Below are 24,991 nucleotides of genomic sequence, written 5' to 3' on the forward strand. Positions count from 1 at the left end.
CATTTCAATACTTTTCAGAAGAGTTTATGACCTACAGCAAGTGTTGAATTTTTTTCATCGTTTTAAATGAAGAACCATAATACTTTTTGTTTATGACAAATGTAATAATAACTATTGTTTTTTTTAATCGGAAAATATTTTTTTCAACAATTCATTAGTTAATAAATTATAATTCATTTTCAACTCAACTTTTAACATATTTTCTATACCTCTAATATTTTCACTGTAATTCTATAAATTCGGATTCATTATTAAGGATTTGAGTTTTTTATTAGACGAAAATTTTAATTTCAAAATTACGGCAAAATTGTTTATTATCAAGGAAAATTATTATGAGATATTTTTTTTTTTAATTAAATTTTAAGCAATTTCTTTTCCAGAACTTTTTTTATACAATTAATAATTTCACCGTAATTTCAAAATCAAGATTTTCATAATTATCAAAAATTTGAATCATTAATTACGATTATTATTTTGAATTTACGGAAGAAATATAAATATATTTAAGCTATTTTTATCTGTAAAATAAATAAAAAATGACTAAGTTTTGACACCTTATGATGTGACTAAATAAAAATTCCGGACAGTATCTCAGATAGCTTAACTGGTAGAGCGTTGGGCGCGCAACTGAACAATCCGGGTTCGAGTCCCGGTCTGAAGTGTCAGAATTATTATTTTTATTTTATTGTTTGTGACAGTAACGTGAATTTTCCGTAATTTGACAGTATATTGAGCGTACAGTGTCGGTCATAATTTCGTAGATTCACTTGCGTACATTCATCTTTTCTGCACTCACAGTCAGTACATCAACTGTCTTAAAACAGACGTTTATTGCTTTACTTTATTACTCACTTCTCTATTACTTGGAGATGCATAACTAATGTTTTCATCGTGAAATCACCGTATATATTTGATAAATTTATAGTAGACGTCTTTCACAATGGTATCCGATGCTGACTGACAAATTGCTCAATAAAATCAAATCTTATACGGTGAAACGACCGTGAATTAACCGTGCTTTCACCGTGTTGCCGAAACCGCCAGGGTAACTATCGCTGAAAAATATCAGACCCAATTTACGATAAAGATATAGCCGTTAAAAAATTCTTCTTAATCTCTTAATTATATAATTAATATAAAACAAAATAAATAAATAAACAAATGACATTTATCGCAAAATTTGAATCGATTTATAAATACTTCGAAAATTTATCATAACAAATAATTGCTGAAAAGCATGTAAAAAACATTGAAAAGGTACAAATTTGAACAAGATCTTTCTAATGATACTAAATTTAGTTTAAAAAACTCATTTTATCATATAAATATCCCAGACAAAAAATTTTCCGTATTCTCTTAATTATTGAGATTATAAAATAGCAAAAAGTCGTTAATTCATACGTAGAAACATCTAAAATTCTTGTAGTTGAAAAATGAGTTTCTGTGATAAACATGGGGCCACGCAGATTTTGAGTGGAAGTTATGTAAATTTGATTATAGTTCAAGTAGACACGCATATAATCATGTATGTCTTCTTACATTCCCTGTCTATGTACAGATAATGAACTTTACTTAACGTATTTAATGTAATTTGGGTATGTACTTTGTAAATTTATGGGAAATAAATAAAGCATATATATTTTCCAACATCAATCGACTAACCTGTGAGATTTCGTAAATTTTCGATTATTTTTTTTTTATCAATAATAAGGAATTATTTCTCTCCTTTTATTTTAATTGTAAAATATCTTTTAAATATTTTTAACTTCCCGCTAAGAAAATCGAAGATTTTCAAAAATTAACTTCCCGCTAAGAAAATCGAAGATTTTCAAAAATCGGGAAGTTATTGTTTTCACCCCGTTTTGCAAAAATCGAGTTTTCATCAGATCTCGACGTTTGAAGGTCACAGGAAGCTACCCTGACTATTGCCGGGAGGGTGTCACTATGTCTGTGTGTGTGTGTGTGTGTGTGTGTGTGTGTGTGTGTGTGTGTGTGTGTGTGTGTGTGTGTGTGTGTGTGTGTGTGTGTAAACCTCCGATAACTTTTGAACGGTTTGACCGATTTCATCGCGGTTGGTGCCATTTGAAAGGGCTTGGCCAAACTTAAATTTTGAATACAATTTGGACTGATTCGGACCGATAGGTTTCGAGAAATCTCAAAAAAACTGTGAAAATTTTTTTTTAAGTGGTTTTTTTCGAATAACTTTTAAACGGCTCTATCGATCTACTCCAAAAACTAATCAGCTTTTAACCTTGATAAACCATGTCGATCGTCGTTAATCCGATCAAAATCGGTTGATTCGTTCGAGAAATATCGTGAAGGAATCCCGAGTCGAAATTTTAAAACCCCAGTTCAACCTAGTAGAGCCTGATTCCTTTGATGTAGACATATGCCGCTCTAATTTAAGAACCTTTTTCAACCTAACTCGTCTTATATCAGGGTGAGGAATAGTGAGTTGGGGTTTAGTTTAAATTTTAAGATTCTGTTTCAACCTAACTCGTCTTGCATCAGGGTGAGGAGTATTGAGTTGGGGTTTAGTTCAAATTTTAAAACTCTGTTTAAACCTTATTCGTCTAAATTCAGGTCGTAAAAGAGTGAGCTGGGGTTTTGATGAGAATTTTATCGCGTAGGCTTCCTAGGGTGAAACAGAGATTAAAACTTTATACATTTTTCAAAATAAATAAGAGTAATAAAAATTATTATCATTATTTTGAAAATGTATTACAGTAAAACGCGCGAAAAAATAACAACAAAACCATTTATAAATTTTTTATGCTTAATAAACTGCGTCGAATGCTTTTTTAAAAATTAAAATCGAACGACGCGTTCAAAAATTATATTTGTTTAAAAATTCAGAAAATTTTTTTTCTCAGTATTTTTTCGACATAACATTTAAATTTCTTAACCAAACGATATTTGCCCGGACATCCACTTTTTTTGCTTTAAAAACTGTGTTGAAAACCATTTGAAAAATTAAAATCGATCGACGCGTCCAAAAGTTACAGCTGGTTGAAAATTTACAAAAATTTTTTTTTGATATTTTTCGAAAATAATTACCGGGCTTCTTTAACCTTTCAACATAAACCCGTATATACAGATTTTTCTTTCATTACTACTCTAAAAACTACTTTGAATACCGTTTTAAAAATCAAAATCGAACGATATGTTACAAAATTATACCTTATAAAAATTTCAAAAATAATTTCTTCCAGAATTTTTTCGAAAGATTTTTCAGATATTTTAACTATTTAACTATTCATGTGTATATACTTTTCGTGCTTTAAATAAAAAATTATGGTTTGTGCAAGAATAATTTAAAAATATACGAAAGATCAAGTTTTTCTACTTAAAAATTTGACCTAATTGCTAAAAAGAATAGTTTGCCAAATTAAAAATTTAAAGAATGAACAAATAGCACAGTTTTTCACATTTTGAACTCGAAGAGCTCAAAAATATAATTTTTGTGTCACAGCTTTTGAAGCTCCATAAAGGATCTTTAAGTTTAAATTGATTAAACGAAAAATTTCGAAGTAATTCCGAAAAAACATTTTTTTCGGTTTTATTTCGACAACGATAACTCACGAACGAATTAACCGATTTCGACCGGGTTGGCGGCGATCGACGTGATTTTTTAATGTTAAGAGCTGACTAGTTTTTGAAATCGATCGGTCAAGCCGTTTCAAAGTTATTAAAAAAAAAACACATTCGAAAAAATTTTTTTTTGTAGTTTTTTTTAAATTTCTCAAGATCTACCGGTTCGAATCGGTCCCAATCATATTCAAAATCTAAGTTTGGTCAAGCCCTTTCGAATGACGCCAATCGCGATACACACATACACACACATACATACTTACATGCATACTTACATAGATACATACAGACAAACGGACACCATCGCGAAAACAATCGGGGAAGCTTCCTAGGACCTCAAAACGTCAACATCCGTTGAAAACTTGATTTTCGAAAAACGGGGTAAAACCAATAACTTCCCAACTTTTGAAAATTTTCAATTTTCTTAGCGGGAAGTTAAAAATTTAGGCAATTTTCGCGATGAAATTTTTTAAGCACTTTGTAAGCAACGTTGTTAAATTAACAATAATAATCACAGTAATATTTACCATGACATAAGAAATAATAATAATATTTAATCACATGAGTTAATTTTAATTTTGTCAGTTGTAGCTTAAATAGAAACAAATATTTCTACTGTATGACTAGTCTTCGAGTAGCAGAGGGGATCCAGTCTTGCTTCGTAATCGTGAGGTCTCGATTTCGAATCCCAGTAAAGCTGAGTTTTTTTTCAACGGAAATTTGTGTTTTCTTCGTCGTTTCTTCTGTCTTCATTTAGATATCATTATTCTTGTATAATTATAAATTAACATTACTAATAGTTATCATTACCTTAACAGTCATGCAAATAATAATATGAAGTAACCAACAGTTAAATGATAATTTTTTTTTTTTTTTTTTACTATGAATATAACCAGTTTAGGCTATTAAGGTTGAACTAGGTTGAAATAGGTTTTAATAAAACCCTGCCTGACACTTTTGCGTCTGAGAAACAAAAAATCGTATACATCGTGCAATTCCAGCTAGGCGCTAAAAGAGTGAAACAGAGTTTTATTAAGAACCTTCTTCAACCTAACTCGTCTGAAAACGGACTTAAGTAGACGTTACCAGAGTGAAACGGGGTTTAGTATCAATGCAGTTCCTTATTTCTTAAAATCTATTTCATTCTGTTTCACCCTGAATTAGACTATCCCAGGTTAAAATGGGTTTTAAGCGAAAAAAAATTTCGACTCGGGAAAGAAAACTAAAAAAAGTGTTTTTTTGGAATTACTCCGAAATTTCTAGTTCCATCAATTCGAACTTAAAGATTCTTTATGAAGCTTAAAAAACGGCGTTGAATGCCGCCAACCGCTTGAAAATCGGTTCATTCATTCAAAAGTTATTGCGGTTTGAAAATTCAAAAAATAGTGTTATCAAACTTCTATCAGACTTTTGAGCTCGAAGAGCTCAAAAGCATAGAAAAGCTATCTCTTTGAGCTCGAAAAGCTCAAAACAACACATAAATTGTATTTTTGAGCTCGGAGAGCTCAAAAACGGCATAAGTGTCATTTTAAGCGTCCAGGTATGGAATTAGCGGGAAGTTGCAGGAATGGCCTTCAGGGTCAATCTTTTTCCTATTTTTTTTTTTTAGCGAAATTTAAGTTAAAATTATGATACTGAATTCCGCAGACATTTAATAATTTTTTGGATTTTTATAACAATTAAATTACTATAAAAAAAATTTTAATAAAAATATTTCACAGCTAGAAATTAAAAAAAGTTAAATAAGTGCAAATTTCTTCAAGTATTTTTTTTTATCAAAATTAATTTTCTGAAAAATTGTCTGCAGGTTGCAGTGTCATATTAAAATTTATTAATGACATAAAAAAATGGAGCTATAAAAAAGTTTCACTTAAAGTTTTTCGAAAAACCATAAATTTTGTTAGGAATAAAAAAACGCTTAACTTTTTCTAATAACTGAATTAAAATATTAGTATGGATTTGTATAAAAAACTTGATACTGACGATAGGGGATAGATGAGAGCCTGAAAGAGGGTAGCACTAGTGGTAAGGGAGGAGGTTGTTGTAGACATGATCAACCGCAGTTCATTCCGGCCTTGACATCTGTGTGAACTACATTGTGATTTGTAATTTATACACATGACTCGCACATGATTGAAGTAAACGTAACGAAAGATATTTAACAGTACATAAATTTTCGGTATTTATAATTTGAATTTATTGGATCAAGTATAAAACTTTTTTTTTCTGTGATAGTGCTGAAAGCTATGTATTTTAAAAATTAAAATACTTAAAAATATTCCAACAACCTTACTAGGCTAAAGTGAAAATAATCAATATTTCATTACTAGTAAAATTTATAATCTGATGAATTTAATACGTCATACGGGTGATTTTAATGTTGTTGATAATTTTTTTTCCTGTGAGGTTATGAAACTTTTTAAATTACCATCGATTAAAAAATTAAAAAAAATTTGTTTTAATTTTAATGTTTATTAAAGTTGATTAGTGATTAAAAATAATAAATTTTTTGCCTAAAAATAAAATGAATTTTCAGACTTTTTACAAAGTATTTGTTAAATTTATAAAAACTGATTTCGATTCTAATGTAATTCGATTAATTAATCAGTAAATTGATGATACATTTCATACAAATTATGTGAATAATGATAAATAATGTTGGTAAGTATATAAATTTGAATAAATAATTAAATTTATTTTAATGAAAAATAATATCCCCATTAAAGATTGTTTTATATTTCCTATAGAAGATATATCAAAAAATATTTATTGATACTCGGAAAATTTGTCGTGACATTTTAATTATTTTAAATAGATTAATTCAACTAAATGCAGTTACAATTAAGTCATTATACATGAATATTCTGAACATGATTTAATTGCGTTTTGGATTTAATCAGATAAAGTTATAAATAAAAGTATTTTATATTAGTTTATTGAATGATTTGAACGGAAAAGAATTTTCTCTCGTGAATGTAGACCATGGAGTTTGCCTCGCGATCGTTACTTCCTCACTACTCTCCACGAGATGACGATAGTCGAGGTAGACGAGAATTTCAATCTTTATTGCAGCTTCCAATAACAAAGAGTTTTTTCGAGCGATTCACTTTAAATGCCTTACAAAAGAAACGTATCATTTGATATAACCGAGAATTGGAAAAATGTACTTTTTATTTCAATAGAAAAGCCATTTAATTAAAAATCTAAAAAATTTTTCGAGAAAATTGTAGTCAAGTTTCATAAATATTTTAACAAATTTTAGAATTTTTGTAAAATTATATTCTGATCTTTTGACATTCTTAAAAATGATTATGTGAATTATTCATGTACGAAGAGACATACTATACGTAGAATCTACTGTAAAAAAAATTTTAATTTGCTTGTATGAAAATTAATTATTTTTAAAAATTATAGAGTTATTAATTTCTTTCCAATTATGGAAAATCGAATTCTCATCAGATCTCCACTATCTGAGATCTTAGGAACACGGAAAAAACTACTCCGTGTATTTATAGAAAAGTTCGTAAAATTTACGGAATTCCATTTGTAAATCGAGTTATGTAACATTTACAGAACTCAATATGTTATTATTACAGAGTGAATTCTGTGATTATAAATCTGTATATTTAACATATTGAGACTGTAATTATGACATAACTTTTTCTGTAACTATGACAGAATTTTCTCTGTAATTATTACTGAAAATTTATTGAAATGATTAAAAAGCGCTACTTGGGTCAGCATCATTGCAAATTAATTTATATCACCTTTTTGAATTTTTAAAAAAATTAAAATTTTTCTGATTTTTTAGAGTATCATTCTAGACTAATTTTTTTTTTATAATCATTAAAAAAAATAATTACTTCACAGCTTAAAAATTTAAAATTTACTATTAACGGATCATTAATTACATTTTTTATTGACAATCAAACTTAATTTTAATTCAAAAAGTAACTCTGCAGCGATACCATAACATTGCTGCCCAATTTCAAAACACAGTAACTGACAATTTTAAGATTTTAAAAAATTTTTCTTATTAAAAAAAAGTTTACGCGCCTAATTGATAAAGAATTTGATTTATAAATAGAAAATACTTGAATATAAATATTTTTAAGAAAAAATACTTGAAATTAAGGTTCAAAAGTCATAAGAAATGCAGCAATATTAAAAAAAATCAGATATAAAAATTTTGTAGTTACTGTATTTTAAAATTGGGCAGCCGAACACTCTTGTAGATTGTACAGAATTTATCTGTATATTTTACAATCTTTTTTTCCGTGAAGCTATTATGACAACTATTTTTACGATAATGTCTCTATGTTTGTCTGTATCCTGGTTAAAAATACTGATTGAAAAGAATTGAGAAGCGATCACTTCATGAAAACTGTATATTTATATTAGACTGTCAAAATAACTTTATTGACTGTAATATTCGATTTTTATTTTTTTCCTCCTATTCGGCCCTCTGTAATTTCGTTTATGTTGAGTTTAGAAAAAAATGGACAGACAATTTTGTAGAGAATTAAATTTCCTATAAGATAGTCAAGAGCAAAATTAAAAAAAAAATTTATTCGTGTAGTTATTTTAAAAATAAAAAAAAAAATTACAATGTTATTTAAATGGGAAAGAACACCCCCGCCCCCTTGGGCCAGCTCAATTTTTGAGATATTGAGCTCAAACTTTAGGAGAATTTTTTTTTTATATTGAAGAGACTTTGAACATACAATTAATAAAAAAAAAAAAAAAAAAAAAAAAAGTTATTTTGACATAGTCTAATCTATATGTACAAACAAAAGAATTGAAATCATTGAAAAGAATTCGAATTTCATCATTTTTTATTCTTTTCAATCAATATTTTTTAACAGGGTTTGTGTGTATGTAAACTTTTCATAACTTTTAAACAGTTTAACCAATTAAAACACAGTTCAAAGCACTTGAAGAGTTTTATTAGATTTTATGTGAATTTTAATAAATTTGGCCGGATAGATTTTGAGATGCTAAAAAATTCAAATTAAAAAAAAAATGTTTTTTCTGAATAACTTTTAAACTGCTTCCAAAATATAGTCCGCTTTTAACCTTGAAAAATCACGTTAATTACCATAAATCGAATCGAAATCAGCTAATTCATTCAAGAGATATTGCAATTCAATACTTTCACTGAAGTGTTCTATCAAGGAGCTTAAAATTTTGTAGAAGACAATTTTTTGAACGTTTGGAATATTGTTTTGTTATCCCTTAGATTATTTTAATTGAACTTAAAAAAAAAAAGTTTGAATACTAATTAGAAGTACAAAATTATAACACTTATTTTGTAATTATTCTCGTTTTTTATGCTTTTCAAGAAACTAAAATATGATTCTCCAAAACAAATTAGAAAAAATTAGTAAATTGGTTGACCTTACAAGCCATCCCTGCAACTGCCTGCCGATTTCAAATGCAAAGCGCTCCAAAACGTGGTTTGACAAGCAAATGATTTTGAGATCTCCAGCTCCAAGATAGAATTCTGATACGCTTTGAGCTTTTCAAGTTTAAAAGTTTAGTTTGTATTCAGTAAAACACTTTTCTGAAAATATTTGAGCTGCATATCTCTCGAACAAATTAACCAGTTTTGATGCAATTTCTGGCGATCGACGCAATTGTTATGCTGCACATAAATTGACTTAACCACGATTGCTTAAGTTATTTTGGAAAAATACTTTTTCGAGATATCTTTCAACAACGATATCTCTCAAATGGTTCAACCAATTTTGACGCGGCTTGCGCTAAATCGACGTCGTTTTTTCAGTTGAAGAGTCTATCAGATTATAGAATTGATCATAACAAAAGTGTTGAAGTAAATAACCCTTACGGTTTTTGAAATCCGAACAAAAACAGTTTCACTGTAAAAAAAAATCGCGCCAAGTCCACGTTCATATGACTATTAAGAAAAAAAAATTTCTTATTTCTTTACAAAAAGATATAAAATAAAAAAATTAAAAAATCCAAGTAACCGATATGATTGTATTTGATTTTCGGAAATTAAAAAAAAATTTTATTGTAAATTTGAAAATTAAAAAAAACTTTTGGAACGTATTTAGTGTGCGTGGTTGCAAAATATTTTACTTTGAATGAAATTCGTAAAATCTATTTACTAGGACTTTAAAAAAATTGAAATATACAATAACGCACACCAAGTACGTTCCAAATTTTTTTTTTAATTTTCAAATTTACAATAAAATTTTTTTTAATTTCCAAAAATCAAATACAATTATATCGGTTACTTGGATTTTTTAATTTTTTTATTTTATATCTTTTTGTAAAGAAATAAGAAAATTTTTTTTTCTTAATAGTCTTATGAACGTGGACTTGGCGCGATTTTTTTTTACAGTGAAACTGTTTTTGTTCAGATTTTAGTATTTTTTGTAATTATAATAAAAATTTACAATTGGTACCAACTTAAATCTTGCGTTGGCTGCATTTTTTATAGCAAACTATACTCTTGAAGCTACAGTTTATGTAAAAACAATTCCAGCGTACCCTGGCGGATGTAGATACAAGCTATGAAATATATTTTTTCAACTGTAGTTTCCCATCTATTCACAGATTCGGTAGAAATTGGCGCCAAGTTCCGTTCAAAGCCGTTGTAAACGGAACGCCAGACTACCGACTGTGTTTACTGTAAGCAGAACGGTATTTTGAGGTTGCAAAATTTTATTTAATTCTACGGTACTTCTTGTTCTTAAATTTTATATTATAACAGTAATTCATGCTTTATTTTAATGATATTAATTAATTATATTCAATTATAACAATTAATCTACTTGAAATTATTAAATTTTATCAGCACAAACTATAGCAAGCTCAAAAATTTCGATCCTGACTTTTTTTCTATGTAAAAAGTGATATGCCACAGACTAAATAACTCGAGAATGCATGGTAATCTTCCAATAGATGGGAAACTACAGTTAAAAAAATACATTTCACAGCTTGCATCTACATCCGCCAGGGTGCGCTGGAATTGTTTTTACATAAATTGTAGCTTCAATTAAAGGGGATAGTTTGCTATAAAAAATGCAACCAACGCGAGATTTAAGTTGGTACCAATTCTAAATTTTTATTATAATTACAAAAAATACTAAAATCCGAACAAAAACAGTTTCACTGTAAAAAAATCGCGCCAAGCCCACGTTCATAGGACTATTACACTGATAGAAGGATTTCTTAGTATTTAAGAAGATTTCTTTGTATTTAAGAAATCATTTCTTAAACATCATTTTTTAGTAATTAAAAAATATTTCTTAATATTTAAGAAATATTTCGTAGTATTTAAAAAATATATATATTTCTTAGTATTTAAGAAATATTTCTTAAATACTAAGAAGTATTTTTTAAATACTAAGAAATGATGTTTAAGAAATGATTTCTTAAATACAAAGAAATCTTCTTAAATGTTAAAAAATCCTTCTATCAGTGTAAGAAAAAAAAATTTCTTTTTTCTTTACAAAAAGATATAAAATTAAAAATTAAAAAATCCAAGTTACCGATATGATTGTATTTGATTTTCGGAAATTAAAAAAAAATTTATTGTAAATTTGAAAATTAAAAAAAAAATTTTGGAACGTACTTGGTGTGCGTCATTGTGTATTTCAATTTTTTTAAAGTTCTGGTAAATAGATTTTACGAATTTCATTAAAAGTAAAATATTTTGCAACCACGCACACTAAATACGTACCAAATTTTTTTTTTTAATTTTCAAATTTACAATAAAATTTTTTTTAATTTCCGAAAATCAAATACAATCATATCGGTTACTTGGATTTTTTAATTTTTAATTTTATATCTTTTTGTAAAGAAAAAAGAAATTTTTTTTTTCTTAATAGTCATATGAACGTGGACTTGGCGCGATTTTCTTACAGTGAAACTGTTTTTGTTCGGATTGGAAGATTACCATGCATTCTCGAATTATTTAGTCTGTGGCATGTCACTGTTTACATAGAAAAAAAGTCAGGATCGAAATTTTTGAGCTTGCTATAGTTTGTGCTGATAAAATTTAATAATTTCAAGTAGATTAATTATTATAATTGAATATAATTAATTAATATCAGTAAAATAAAGCATGAATTACTGTTATAATATAAAATTTAGGAACAAGAAGTACCGTAGAATTAAATAAAAGTTTGCAACCTCAAAATACCGTTCTGCTTACAGTAAACATAGTCGGTAGTCTGGCGCTCTGTTTACAACGGATTTGAACGGAACTTGGCACCAGATTCTACCGAATCTGTGGATACCATGAATCTTCGAAATTAATGTGTTTATCATAAATTTACCGTTATAATTCTGAAATAATACAGTATAATAATACAGTATTTCTGTGATTATATTGGCCAGTTTTTTCACTATAGTTACGCGGCATCTCTATCGAAATGCTGCATAACCGAAATGCAGAAATTATCGTAAAACTCCAGAATTTTCACCGTAAAAATCTATACATTAACTACAATGCTACAATAATAAAATTGTATTTCTACGGTAAAAATACCGAAGTTATACTGCAATTTTGCCGCATTTATACTGATATTATTAAAAATAGCAAAAAATTAGTATTTTTTGTTCATTGCTGTATTTTAAGTCATATCACAAAAAATGTGCAGATTATAAAATTTTCATTTTTATTCCATTAACTCGCATGTTTTTCATTCTAATCAAAGAATCATTTTTTTTAAACAATTTTTTGAAGATTCGGTTTAAATTCACAGAAAATCTAAGTCGATCTTATTGCCAAACTAGCTAGAATATCACTTTTTCGGACCTCGAAATGTCGAGATATGATGAAAACTCGATTGTCGAAAATCGACGTGAAAACAATAACTTCCCAATTTTTTAAAAATCAGTGCGATTTCCATAGCGGGAAGTTAAAAAAATTGTATGAATCTTCTTTGAAAAATTCACAAATTTGCTTCAAAGAATAAATTCAAATAAAAAGTTACGATTTTTTAATGATCAGAAATAAGTGAATCCACGAATCTGAAAAATGACTAAAAATAGATTTTTCTCTCGAACTGTAGAATATTGTAAATAGAAATCCCAATTAGAGTAAATTTTTAAAAGATTTATTTTTTCTGTTTACAGCGTATTGGGCAACATAAAATCACTCACTGGAACAAGCAATTATTCGAATAGGATGAAATATATGATCGCTCATTCTAAACTATTTATTGTTAAAAGCAAGTCATGACAATGATTGATTTCAATAACATAATAATATACAAAAATGTGCGAGAAAAACTTAAGGTTCTCCATCACAAGACTAATTGTTGACAGGTACAAAAATGGCAGTGAATATAATTCCCCGAAGCAATAATACTGCTGATAATCTGTCAACTTCATTTGATACAGACAAAAGTTTATCGTCTCCAAGTTACTTAAAAGACTTCGAAAACGTTATTTTTTTCATTATAAAAGCAATAATAATGAGTTTCATTATTATCGCAGCGTTGTTTGGCAATCTACTGGTGATAGTCTCAGTTATGCAACACCATAAACTTCGTATAATTACAAACTACTTTGTTGTTTCATTAGCTTTAGCTGATATGCTGGTTGCAATTTTCGCAATGACTTTTAACGCCAGCGTTGAGCTCTCTGGAAGATGGCTCTTTGGTTATTTTATGTGTGATGTATGGAACTCACTTGATGTATTCTTCAGCACTGTGTCTATTCTTCATTTATGCTGTATAAGCGTTGATCGTTACTATGCAATAGTTCAACCTTTAGATTACCCGTTAATAATGACTAATGTACGATTGGGGACCATGCTGGGTTTTGTTTGGTGCTCACCGACAATAATAAGCTTTCTCCCTATTTTTGCTGGTTGGTATACGACGCCTGAGCATCTTGAGTATCGTCGAAAAAACCCCGACCTATGTATGTTTCAAGTTAACAAACCTTATGCTGTCATAAGCTCAAGTGTCAGTTTTTGGGTGCCGGGAATCATCATGATTGCAATGTACTATAAAATATACAGGGAAGCGGATCGTCAAGAAAGGCTACTATACCGGTAAGAATCTTTAATCTATATATATATAAGAGATTTCCACCTATATATTGACTCATCACGATATCTCTGGAACCATAAGGCGTAGAGATTTGAAATTTTGTAGGAATATTCCTTTCGCCGAGTAGAGGTCAGCTAAGAACGGATTTTACGAAATTCCACCTACAAGGGGGGTTGCGGGGGCGTTGACAATGGAAAATTCCCATTTTTAAACTATAGCTCCTATCGACTCCAAATTTAGTAGGAATCTCCTATATGTGATGTAGAAATGATCTACGAGCGGATTTTATGACAATCTACTCCCAATATAGATTGCGGGGGTGGGCGTTAACAATAAAAATTAAAAGTTTCCGAACTATAGCTCCTACAGACTCCAAATTTTGTAGGAATTTTCTGTAAGTGATGTAAAAATAATTTATAAACGAATTTTAGGATATCTCAACCCACAGGGGGTTGCGGAGGTGGGTATTAACAATGAAAATTTTTAATTTTCAATCTATAGCTCCTACAGACTCCAATTGGGTAGGAATTTTCGCTAAGAGATGTAGAAATAATATACGAACGAATTTTAAGATACCTCACAGGAGTTTGCGGGGGTGGGTGTTAACAATTAAAATTTTTAATTTCCAAGCTATAGCTCCTATAAACTTCAAATTTAGTGAAGGTCTTCTATATGTGATATAAAAATGATCTAATAATGGATTTTACAACAAATCAACTCCAATAATGATCGTGGGGGTGAGTGTTAACCATGACAAATCTTAATTTCCAAAATATAGCTTCTAAAAACTCTAAATTTGGTAGAAATTTTTTATCTCTTATGTAGAGATCACCTCAAAATGGATTTCAATAAAGTCTACTTCCGATAGGAATTGCTGAGGTGGGTGTTAAAATCTAAAATTTTCATTTCCAAACTGTAACTTCTACAGACTCCAAATTCGATGAGAATCTTCGTGTATGATGTCCAGTTCAGTTAAGGGATTGCGGGGACGTTGATAATGAAAATTTCCCGTTTGTAAAAAATAGCTCTTATAGACTCCAAATTTGGTAAAAATCTTCTACATGTGGTGTAGAAATAATCTAAGAGCGGATTTAACGACAAATCACCCCCAATAAGGATTGCGAGGGTGGGTGTTAATAAAAAAAATCTTAATTTCCAAAATTTAGCTTCTAAAAGCTGTAAATTTGGTAAGAATCTTTTATTTGTCATAAAGAGATCATCTCAAAACGGATTTCAATAAATTCTACTTCCGACAAGGATTGCGGGGCTGGGTGTTAGAATTTCAAATTTCCATTTTCAAACTGTAACTTTTACAAACTCGAAATTAGGTCGGAATCTTTCATTTGTGATGAGAAGATCATCTCAAAACGGATTCCAAAAAATTCTACTTCCGATAGGGATTGCGAGGGTGGGTATTAAAATCTAAAATTTTAATTTCCAAACTGTAACTGCTGCAGATTCTAAATTTGGTAAGAATCTTCGTGTACAATGTCAAGTTCAGCTGAAAATGGATTTTCTCGAATTCTAACCCCAAAAGGGATTGTGGGGGCGTTAACAATGAAAATTTCTCATTTCCAATCGATAGTTTTTATAGACTCGAAGTTTTGTTGGAATCTTTTATTTATAATGTAAAAATCATCTCGAATAGGATCTTACGAAGTTCCTCCCCCACATAGGAGTGCGGGAATGATAATTGTCAAAAAATTCATATTCTTCAAATACAGTTCCTACAAATATAAAATTTGAATCTCAAGAGAAACAGACAAATACCGGGATGGCCTCCACGGTCAACGGATTTAAATATTTTTCTTACTTAATAGTGATATTTTCTTACAACAATCGTCTCTTTGGCAGCGGCAAAAAAGTCATTGTAACGTTTCCAAAATTTAACATTACATATAGCTATTCAGTCAACGGACTAAGAATTTTACATACATTTTATTTTTGCTGATCACATAATCGATGAATTGTTCTCATTACGGGATTGTGAAAATGTAACAGATTAAAAGCATTGCATTTTCTAAACACATGAGATATAGAAAAGAAATTTGAGATATAGAAAATATGAAAAAAAATAAATAACAATAAAACTTAAAATTTAATTTATTTCCTTTTCAATTCGCCCAGCGAAGCGGGCGGGAAACCGCTAGTATTTTATAAAATCCATGTAATATTTCTAATCATGCATGAAAAAAAGATTAAGGTAGTTCTTCCGTAAAATCACTTTTCGGCAGATTTTGTTAATTTTTTTTCACGGTTTAAGAAAAACGTTTACTAATCAATCTCAAAATTTCAGAATTTTTGACCGTTTAAAATGCAAGATATCTGATAACAAAATTCGCTATTTTCAGGCTTACTTCTCATTGAGAGTAGTTCACTTATAAACGCAAAATTTTAAGAAGATTTCGAGATTTGAAACATGGGTAGTAAAATACACAATACATGTGTTGTTGAAATTTGAAATCAATTAACCGTACCAAAAATGAGATAATTGTAATAAAAAATGACATTTTAGCACAGGCCATATGGAAGGAGAGTGAGAAAATCACAGTTTTATGGTTATGACATTGTGTAACAGGGAAAATCGAACTTCCCGGGGTCATTATCGACCACTTAATTAACGCACGGTAGGTCAGGGCTTTCCCTTACCTTTCGATTTTTGACAAGTAGTTTCGACTTGTCACCGGGCGTGCTAATCGAAAGTCCCCACTACAGTCCCCGTAAAATAAAGCGGGGCATAACAATAGGAAAGTTCGGGAGCCGGAGTTAGAGGGTTATAAAAGAGCCGACAGGAGGGACATGGAGGCTTTTTCCCTTCTAGAAGCCAGTGGCCTTTTGCCCTTGTGAATCAGTGACCTTGTTGAGATCAGTTTAAGTCAATAGAGTGCAAATTTGGACGTCGAGAATAAAGAGCAACTGCAGAGGAAGTTATCGGGGCATTTTTGGAATTGGACAACCCTGCCGCACCCTGGTTCAAGACGACAAGACGCCAAGCAGCTAAGCCCGCCAAGTTGGATCGGAGTATCAGTCGTCGTTGAATAAAACAATAATTGAGTCTCCAGGTATTTTCGATTATTGTAGACCAGATTTGATTATTGATTTAATTAAGAGGCTGAAATAATTAAATTTAATTTCTCAAGCGGTCATTTTTATATTAACGAATTCGTACTTTAGTTTTTATTGTCAAGGTCAAGTAGTTAGTTTTGTCGCTGAACTTTTATATTTAATGGATAAATTGTTAATTTATTGGTAAAGAATCTATTAGTAATTTATTATAGGCCTGTTGGCTATAATAAATTAATTTTAGTTAGGAATTTTCGAGACAGAATTTAATTAAGAAATATCGCTTAGAATTTATTTAAGGAGGATTAAGAATTAAAATCGAAGGTCGGAATTTTGTGTTAAGTAATTGTTAGGCGTAATTTTGGTAATTTTGGAAAATGCGAAGTTTTGAGATTGTTCGGTGAACAAGGCCCAGTAGCGATTAACTCGCTCCTGGGGGACTCCCAAATTCAAGAGACGCACCTGTCCACCGCTAGTTCCCGCACAATCGAACCGCCAATAGAAAATCAGCCTCTCGATCACGCCATGAATCGACCGCTTTATTGGCTGATCGCTCCCGCTAGACATGCGCAATAGCCTTCTTCCCCAACTCAACGAGGAAGAAGACGGACTATTGTTATTATCTTTCGCTTCTACGCTTTCGCTGCATCAAGTCACCATTAGTATTTCTTTACTTTCGCTTTTTGTTAATAAACCGCATTTCGCTAATTTTATAATTTAAACTGCTTAAATTAACCGCTAATAATTCGCTTTAATTTGTTATAGGTAAATTGTGTTAACAGTGCATTTATTTCACCGCTTTTTCAGTGCCGGCAAAGTGTTCAACCACGTGTCAACCGGCTTCGCTTTTGCAAACCACGCTGTAATTTACAAATCCGCTTTTATCTTAACAATCCGCTATTAAAAATATTAAATATTGAGTGTAATTAATGTAAATAAATTACTAGTGTTATTTTTGATAATAAATTACGCGTTTTAATTGAGATATCCAACCCTAAACCTGATCCCCGCTTTTCCGCTCTTTCTGTAATTATTCAGAGATTCAGTTTTATTGGTAATTAAGATGTATGAATAAAGTAGAGAACTCTATAGAATGAAGTTAGCATCGGTGGACGATTTTATATGGAAGTTAGGTAATTATGGTATTATATGGTATTCCGTCAGGTAGACGAGGTTGTTTATGTGAAATTAGTTCAGATAATTGAATAATTAAGAAGTTTTTATTGGGTAAAATATGTTGTTTGTTATTCCGTCAGTTGGACGAGGGTTTAAGAAATTAAGAATCTAGATGCGTAATGGTCTATGATTAAATTAAGAAATTAAGAATCTAGATGCGTAATGGTCTATGATTGAATTAGGAAATTAAAGATAGATGCGTAATGGTCTATGATTGAATTAGAAATTGAAGATAGATGCGTAATGGTCTATGTTGAGTTAAGAAATTGAAGATAGATGCGTAATGGTCTATGTTGAGTTAAGAAATTGAAGATAGATGCGTAATGGTCTAAAAGTGAATTAGGAAATTAGGAAGATAGATGCGTAATGGTCTATGTTGAGTTAAGAAATTAAGAAGATAGATGCGTAATGATCTATGTTTAAAAGAATTTAATGATATTTAGTTGTAAGTTTTGGCAAGTGCCTGCGTAGGTGAGAGGTTCTCAAATTTAGTGATTGATAGGTTAATTTTAAGGGCAATATTTTAAGAAATTTTGTTAGAATTAAATTGTTTATATTAAATAAATAATTGAATTGTTAATTGTTAATAATTGTTTCTCAGCATTACTTTTACAGCCTTTCTCAACTTCTCACGACCCGATCTTTCCTTCTCATGCTTTCCGGTTTCTGGGACACCGAGTATAAAATCCCAGTGGCGCCCTTTTCAAAGAGGAAAGGGGTGACCAATTGGACAGGGCTAACCACCCCGTTACATTGGCGCCTAACAATTTAACAACCCTTGAGAAGTTTAGGAAGGGTTAAAAATTCGCTGAGAAAAATTTGATTTGAAGAAAAATAAGTTAGTTGAAAAATTAGGACACAGAGAATGGGAAATTAGAAAATTTTTGTCGTAAATAAGAAATAAGTAGTTGGAAAAATTTTATAGGAAGGGATTTAGAAAATTTTAGTTGAGAATAAAATATAATAGAAAAACCGAATATAAGTGAGGGATTAAGAAAAGATATATTGGTAAAAGTGAAAACTGAAAATAAAGTTAGAGATTAAAGTTCTTGAAATAAATTTTGTTTACAAGTAATGAGTCATTTAGCTAAATATTTTAAGTGGACTAAAGTAAAATAATTTAATCTCTTCATAAGTCTCTTTAAAAATTAATTTTAGTAAAATTTTAGTTTCAAGGTAGAAATTTTATCTCTACTCAAAATAATTTGGGGATTATTTTCAAATACAAAATTTTATCTAGAGTTATTATAAAATCTACTTAAATTAATAAGTAGTCTTTCACAATTTTATTAATCCCTATTATTATATTTCATTAGATTGAAAAGAGACATCAGATAAGAATGACTTATTCAAACATGGCAAACACACAGTTAGATGGACGTAGAATGTCTGCAGGTCATGTGCAAGGCCGGATTAATTCCATGGCTAACCCGGGCTCGACAGACATATCTCTATCAATACCAACGTTGTCAACAGCTACAAACACGACGTCAACAGTCATAACTACGATGAGTAGCAGAGTTTTTGATAGCAGAGTTGGCCAGTGTTCCTTACAGGCCGAGAATGAGTTGCTCCGACCGGGTACTCAGGCTGGAGGAGCTGTCCATAATGGAAACGAATACTCTGAGCCTGCCATAGATAAACGTCTAGAGGGAATTAATATATCTCCGGACATGCTGAGAGTCTCCGATCATTTAGACCAAACAACTGAAGCAACGTGTCAATGGATTTCAAAACTAAGAGCAATAAACACGGAAACCTCTGCCACTATCAATCGACTGTCACAGATATTAGGAGAGATGGTTCATTCTCAACGAGATTTTATGAACAGGCTCGACAGTCGTGATAATTTTACCTGGTTGCACTCTCCGGTAGATTGGAATGCAACTGTTTTTCAATTACGTGGTTCAACCGTTGCCCCTTCAGGTCAAGGTTTGGCAGGGGGGGGAGGAGTAGTTGCACCGTCTTTTCCAAGAAATCAACTGGAGAATAGCAGGGACAGGACTGATTCTGGCCAAACGATCCCTCTATCAGAAAGGGTCAATTACCTGCAAGAGCAATTACAACAGCTCCAACTGTTCCAGAGCCAACAAGCAGGTGCACAAAGCGAGTTTGCGTTCCATAACCAAGACAACTGTGGACGAAGGTTAGGTCACGACTCTCAAGGCCAAAACATAAGACCGGGGATGACTCCACCTCCATTCCAAAGTCCATACCAAAATTTGAACAGAGGTACCAGGTACTTTATGCACGAAAGAAGGCGCAAAGATATTTTATCAAGTCTGAAGCTTGGTAACCTGATCTTTCCACAAGATGGAATGTCTGTCGAAGAATTTCTGCATGCGGTCGAGAGCAAAGCACACCGTGAAGGCTGGACAGAGGACGAAGTCCTGGGTTCCATGGGGTACATACTCCGAGGAACACCAGCACGCTGGTTTGATAACAACTACCAGCGCTGGGGTTCTTATACTCAATTCAAGATGGAATTCCGCAAGGCTTTTGGTAGTGCAATGACAGATTACCCAATAATTCACTATATTGGTAAACTGAGGATGAAACCCGGGGAAAATTTCACGGAGTTTGTGTTAAAGGTTCAGCAAAAATATTTGGCCATGATGAGTCCTCCATCCATAGAGGATCAAGTGACAAATATTAGAAACTATCTAACTGATGAACTGCGAACTCTGGTTTTCTCTCGGCCGGTATACTCATACGAAGACCTTTTGAACGCTCTGCATGAAGCCTCGAGGTACATCGAAGAAGCTGGACAGTCTTGTCAGACTCAAGAAACAGTAAAGCCCCAGGAGAAGATAAAGATTGGGGTGATTGGGCCTACAGTCGAAAAAGGGAGCTGCCAGGAAGAAGAGTTGGAATTATCAGGCTACAGAACTCCAACCACATCGTACGATAATAAGTATGGGGTTCAGGTGAGAACAAACCAGAACCATTATCGGCAGCCTTGTAGATTTCAGACTCCAAGAATTCCCAGGCCGTGTTACAACTGTGGTGTTCCTGGACACTCCTTTGTGGGTTGCGAAAACCCTAGACAAGATGTCTGTAACAATTGTCTCAAAATTGGTCCCACTCGACAAAACTGTCCGCTGTTGACAAACGATAATCGTAGGAAAAGCTCTTTGGATAGTGTAAACTCTAGTGAGCAGTGTAATGATCCCAGAACTGAAAATGAACGGAAAACCCACTTACACCTGTCCCTAGTTCCCCGTCGGTTCAGTTCGTTCAACGAGCAGCAATGGGGTCTAGTGAGGGTTCGATAAATGTTGAAACATTTGGCTGCTCAGAGCTAAGACAGGCTTTTAAGCTACCTTGCTCTGATTCAGGCCCATCAACATCATCTGCGGCATAGTCTATGGACACAGTTAACTTCAATCAACGCATCTCTTTGGCCAGAAGATCAACCAGCAATTATAAAACAGGGCAGTAGGCTATTTGATGATCCTAGTTGTACTATAATTAATACTGATAGTAAGACTTATACTAATTGTACTCTATTTTCTTTAGCAGGGAATCAGGAGAGCAATGAACCTGTAATTTTGATGGAAAATGAACTGGACCTAGGTTTTGAAGTTGAGAACGACAAGACCCGTCTGTGGTCCCAGAACACAGGCCCTGGAGGCTGGTCCTCGAATCAAGAGGCCCCTAATAACACACTGGAAACGTCATCTAGGGCAGCTTTCATTCCTAGAATGCTCTAGAGTGAATCTTCGTCAACGAAGGTCGACTCCAAGCTAGCTGAAAGAAAGGTTTTCATCTCAGGAACAGGTCCAAGGCCTCCAATAGTTACGGCTAAGATCCCTGTGTCCTTGTGGATATTTGGAGTCACTCTGAATGGTATCTTGGACACTGGTACCAAGAGATCATATATTAACAGCAAGATATATGATGATTTAAAAGAACTTGCTTCGGGTGAACTTAGGACGGATGAAACTAAGGAACAAGGTATTGTATTGGCGAATCACACTGAATGTAAAAGTCGGGGCGGTGCGCCATTTATTATCCAGATCGGTTCAGTTGCGGGGGAACAATATCTAAGTGTTCTTGAAAACCTCAGTCACCCAATAGTTTTGGGTATGGACTTCGCTCTCCAGTTTGAGGTCATAATAGACGGCAAGAACAAAACCTGGCACTTCAATGGAAGTCGAGAACTACATCCGTTCGAGTTGGTTTATTTTGAAGAAAGACACCCAGATTCCGGTGTAACCACGACGGAGCAAGACCAAGACTCCCAGGAATATTTCAGACGTGAGTCGGAAAAGTTCAGGGACTTGTCAATCCAGGGACTCACGAATATTATTGGAGATGAGATAATATTGAAACCCGAGGCTATTCCGGTAAGGATCAGGCCAGATCAGGGAAGTCCAAGCGGGGGACTTAACAAACAGATCGATGAGCTCCTGGAGAATAAGTTCACCCAACCGAGTGGCAGCTTATGGTTAAGCTCACCAGTCATGGTGTCCGAGGCTAACATTACTTGGAGATTTTGTGGAAATTGTGGACTAATCTATGAAGCTACGATACTTCCAGCTTATTCATCGCCAAACGTGCTACAAATGTCGAGTGCTCTTCACGAAGCAATCTGGATGAACACGATGGACCGAAAGGAAGCATACCACCAAGTCCGTGTGGGCCCCGAGTCCATCCCCCTTATCGCTTTTCCTGGAGAAGGACGAGGGCTGTTCGAGTGATTTCGAATGCGTTATAGATTGGTTAGAGCTCCAAGTGCATTTAGAAAAACCTTGAAAGACCTGGCCGCACCTCATCCACCTTAAGGGGTGTCAGGCCTTTTTGTTGTAAACGCCCGAGTGACAGTCTGGCAGGGGGAAGTGTAACAGGGAAAATCGAACTTCCCGGGGTCATTATCGACCACTTAATTAACGCACGGTAGGTCAGGGCTTTCCCTTACCTTTCGATTTTTGACAAGTAGTTTCGACTTGTCACCGGGCGTGCTAATCGAAAGTCCCCACTACAGTCCCCGTAAAATAAAGCGGGGCATAACAATAGGAAAGTTCGAGAGCCAGAGTTGGAGGGTTATAAAAGAGCCGACAGGAGGGACATGGAGGCTTTTTCCCTTCTGGAAGCCAGTGGCCTTTTGCCCTTGTGAATCAGTGACCTTGTTGAGATCAGTTTAAGTCAATAGAGTGCAAATTTGGACGTCGAGAATAAAGAGCAACTGCAGAGGAAGTTATCGGGGCATTTTTTTGGAATTGGACAACCCTGCCGCACCCTGGTTCAAGACGACAAGACGCCAAGCAGCTAAGCCCGCCAAGTTGGATCGGAGTATCAGTCGTCGTTGAATAAAATAATAATTGAGTCTCCAGGTATTTTCGATTATTGTAGACCAGATTTGATTATTGATTTAATTAAGAGGCTGAAATAATTAAATTTAATTTCTCAAGCGGTCATTTTTATATTAATGAATTCGTACTTTAGTTTTTATTGTCAAGGTCAAGTAGTTAGTTTTATCGCTGAACTTTTATATTTAATGGATAAATTGTTAATTTATTGGTCAAGAATCTATTAGTAATTTATTATAGTCCTGTTGGCTATAATAAATTAATTTTAGTTAGGAATTTTCGAGACAGAATTTAATTAAGAAATATCGCTTAGAATTTATTTAAGGAGGATTAAGAATTAAAATCAAAGGTCGGAATTTTGTGTTAAGTAATTGTTAGGCGTAATTTTGGTAATTTTGGAAAATGCGAAGTTTTGAGATTCAGTTTTATTGGTAATTAAGATGTATGAATAAAGTAGAGAACTCTATAGAATGAAGTTAGCATCGGTGGACGATTTTATATGGAAGTTAGTGATTTATGATATTATATGGTAGTCCGTCAGGTTGACGAGGTAATTATGGTATTATATGGTATTCCGTCAGGTAGACGAGGTTGTTTATGTGAAATTAGTTCAGATAATTGAATAATTAAGAAGTTTTTATTGGGTAAAATATGTTGTTTGTTATTCCGTCAGTTGGACGAGGGTTTAAGAAATTAAGAATCTAGATGCGTAATGGTCTATGATCGAATTAGGAAATTAAAGGTAGATGCGTAATGGTCTAAAATTGAGTTAAGAAATTAAGAAGATAGATGCGTAATGATCTATGTTTAAAAAAATTTAATGATATTTAGTTGTAAGTTTTGGCAAGTGCCTGCGTAGGTGAGAGGTTCTCAAATTTAGTGATTGATAGGTTAATTTTAAGGGCAATATTTTAAGAAATTTTGTTAGAATTAAATTGTTTATATTAAATAAATAATTGAATTGTTAATTGTTAATAATTGTTTCTCAGCATTACTTTTACAGCCTTTCTCAACTTCTCACGACCCGATCTTTCCTTCTCATGCTTTCCGGTTTCTGGGACACCGAGTATAAAATCCCAGTGGCGCCCTTTTCAAAGAGGAAAGGGGTGACCAATTGGACAGGGCTAACCACCCCGTTACAATTGAAAAGATTTTACGATCATTTCAAAAAACGGATACCTGTTAGAATATTATCCTTAGAATAACCCAAAAAAATTTTGAAACTCCTAACCGAGTAGTTTTTTATTAATTATCAATAAACTGGATAGTTAAACAAAAATAACCATTAGTAAAAGCGAATAAGATATAGTCTGTGAGAAAATTTAGTGCTTAAGCAGCACTATATACCCGGGTAAAAAAATTTATATATAATTATATATACTTATATGTTATTATATATTACTTATATATAATTATAGATTACTTACATATAATTATATATGATTGTATGTAATTATATATAATTCTATATAATAATATATAATTGGATGCAGTATTTTTTAATAATTATATATAATTAGATGCAGCATTTTTTAATAACTACAGTAGCGCTCAAAAGTATTTTGACAAATATATTTAATGGTTTAATTAAAAATAAATATGAAACACAATAATCATTTATTTATTTTTTTAACATCTTTTGAATAAACTACAGAATAGTGTCAAAGAGGTTCTTATTCATAATAAAAGAAAGTTTAATTTTTAAAATATTAGGAAAATGGTGGCTCAAAAGTATTTTGACATTTTTGGAAAAAAAACTAATTTAACGCATAATTATAATTTACAGCAATAAATATATTAGTATTTAGTAGCATA

The 24,991-nt window shown here is 32.0% G+C and overlaps 1 protein-coding gene across 1 annotated transcript in view; it reads left to right on the forward strand.

The window, feature by feature from the left end:
• The first annotated feature begins 5,616 nt into the window (after positions 1–5,616).
• The window catches only part of LOC123271278 (octopamine receptor beta-1R-like), a 46,426-nt gene continuing 27,051 nt past the window's right edge, over positions 5,617–24,991 (forward strand). Inside the window, exons 1-2 of the mRNA XM_044737557.1 lie at positions 5,617–6,252; positions 12,703–13,627. Of these exons, the coding sequence (XP_044593492.1) occupies positions 12,903–13,627 (725 nt within the window). The 5' untranslated portion in view covers positions 5,617–6,252; positions 12,703–12,902. The remainder of the gene's footprint in view (positions 6,253–12,702; positions 13,628–24,991) is intronic.

This window comes from Cotesia glomerata, linkage group LG9 (genome assembly GCF_020080835.1).
Source record: "Cotesia glomerata isolate CgM1 linkage group LG9, MPM_Cglom_v2.3, whole genome shotgun sequence".
NCBI classification, from domain to species: Eukaryota; Metazoa; Arthropoda; class Insecta; order Hymenoptera; family Braconidae; genus Cotesia; species Cotesia glomerata.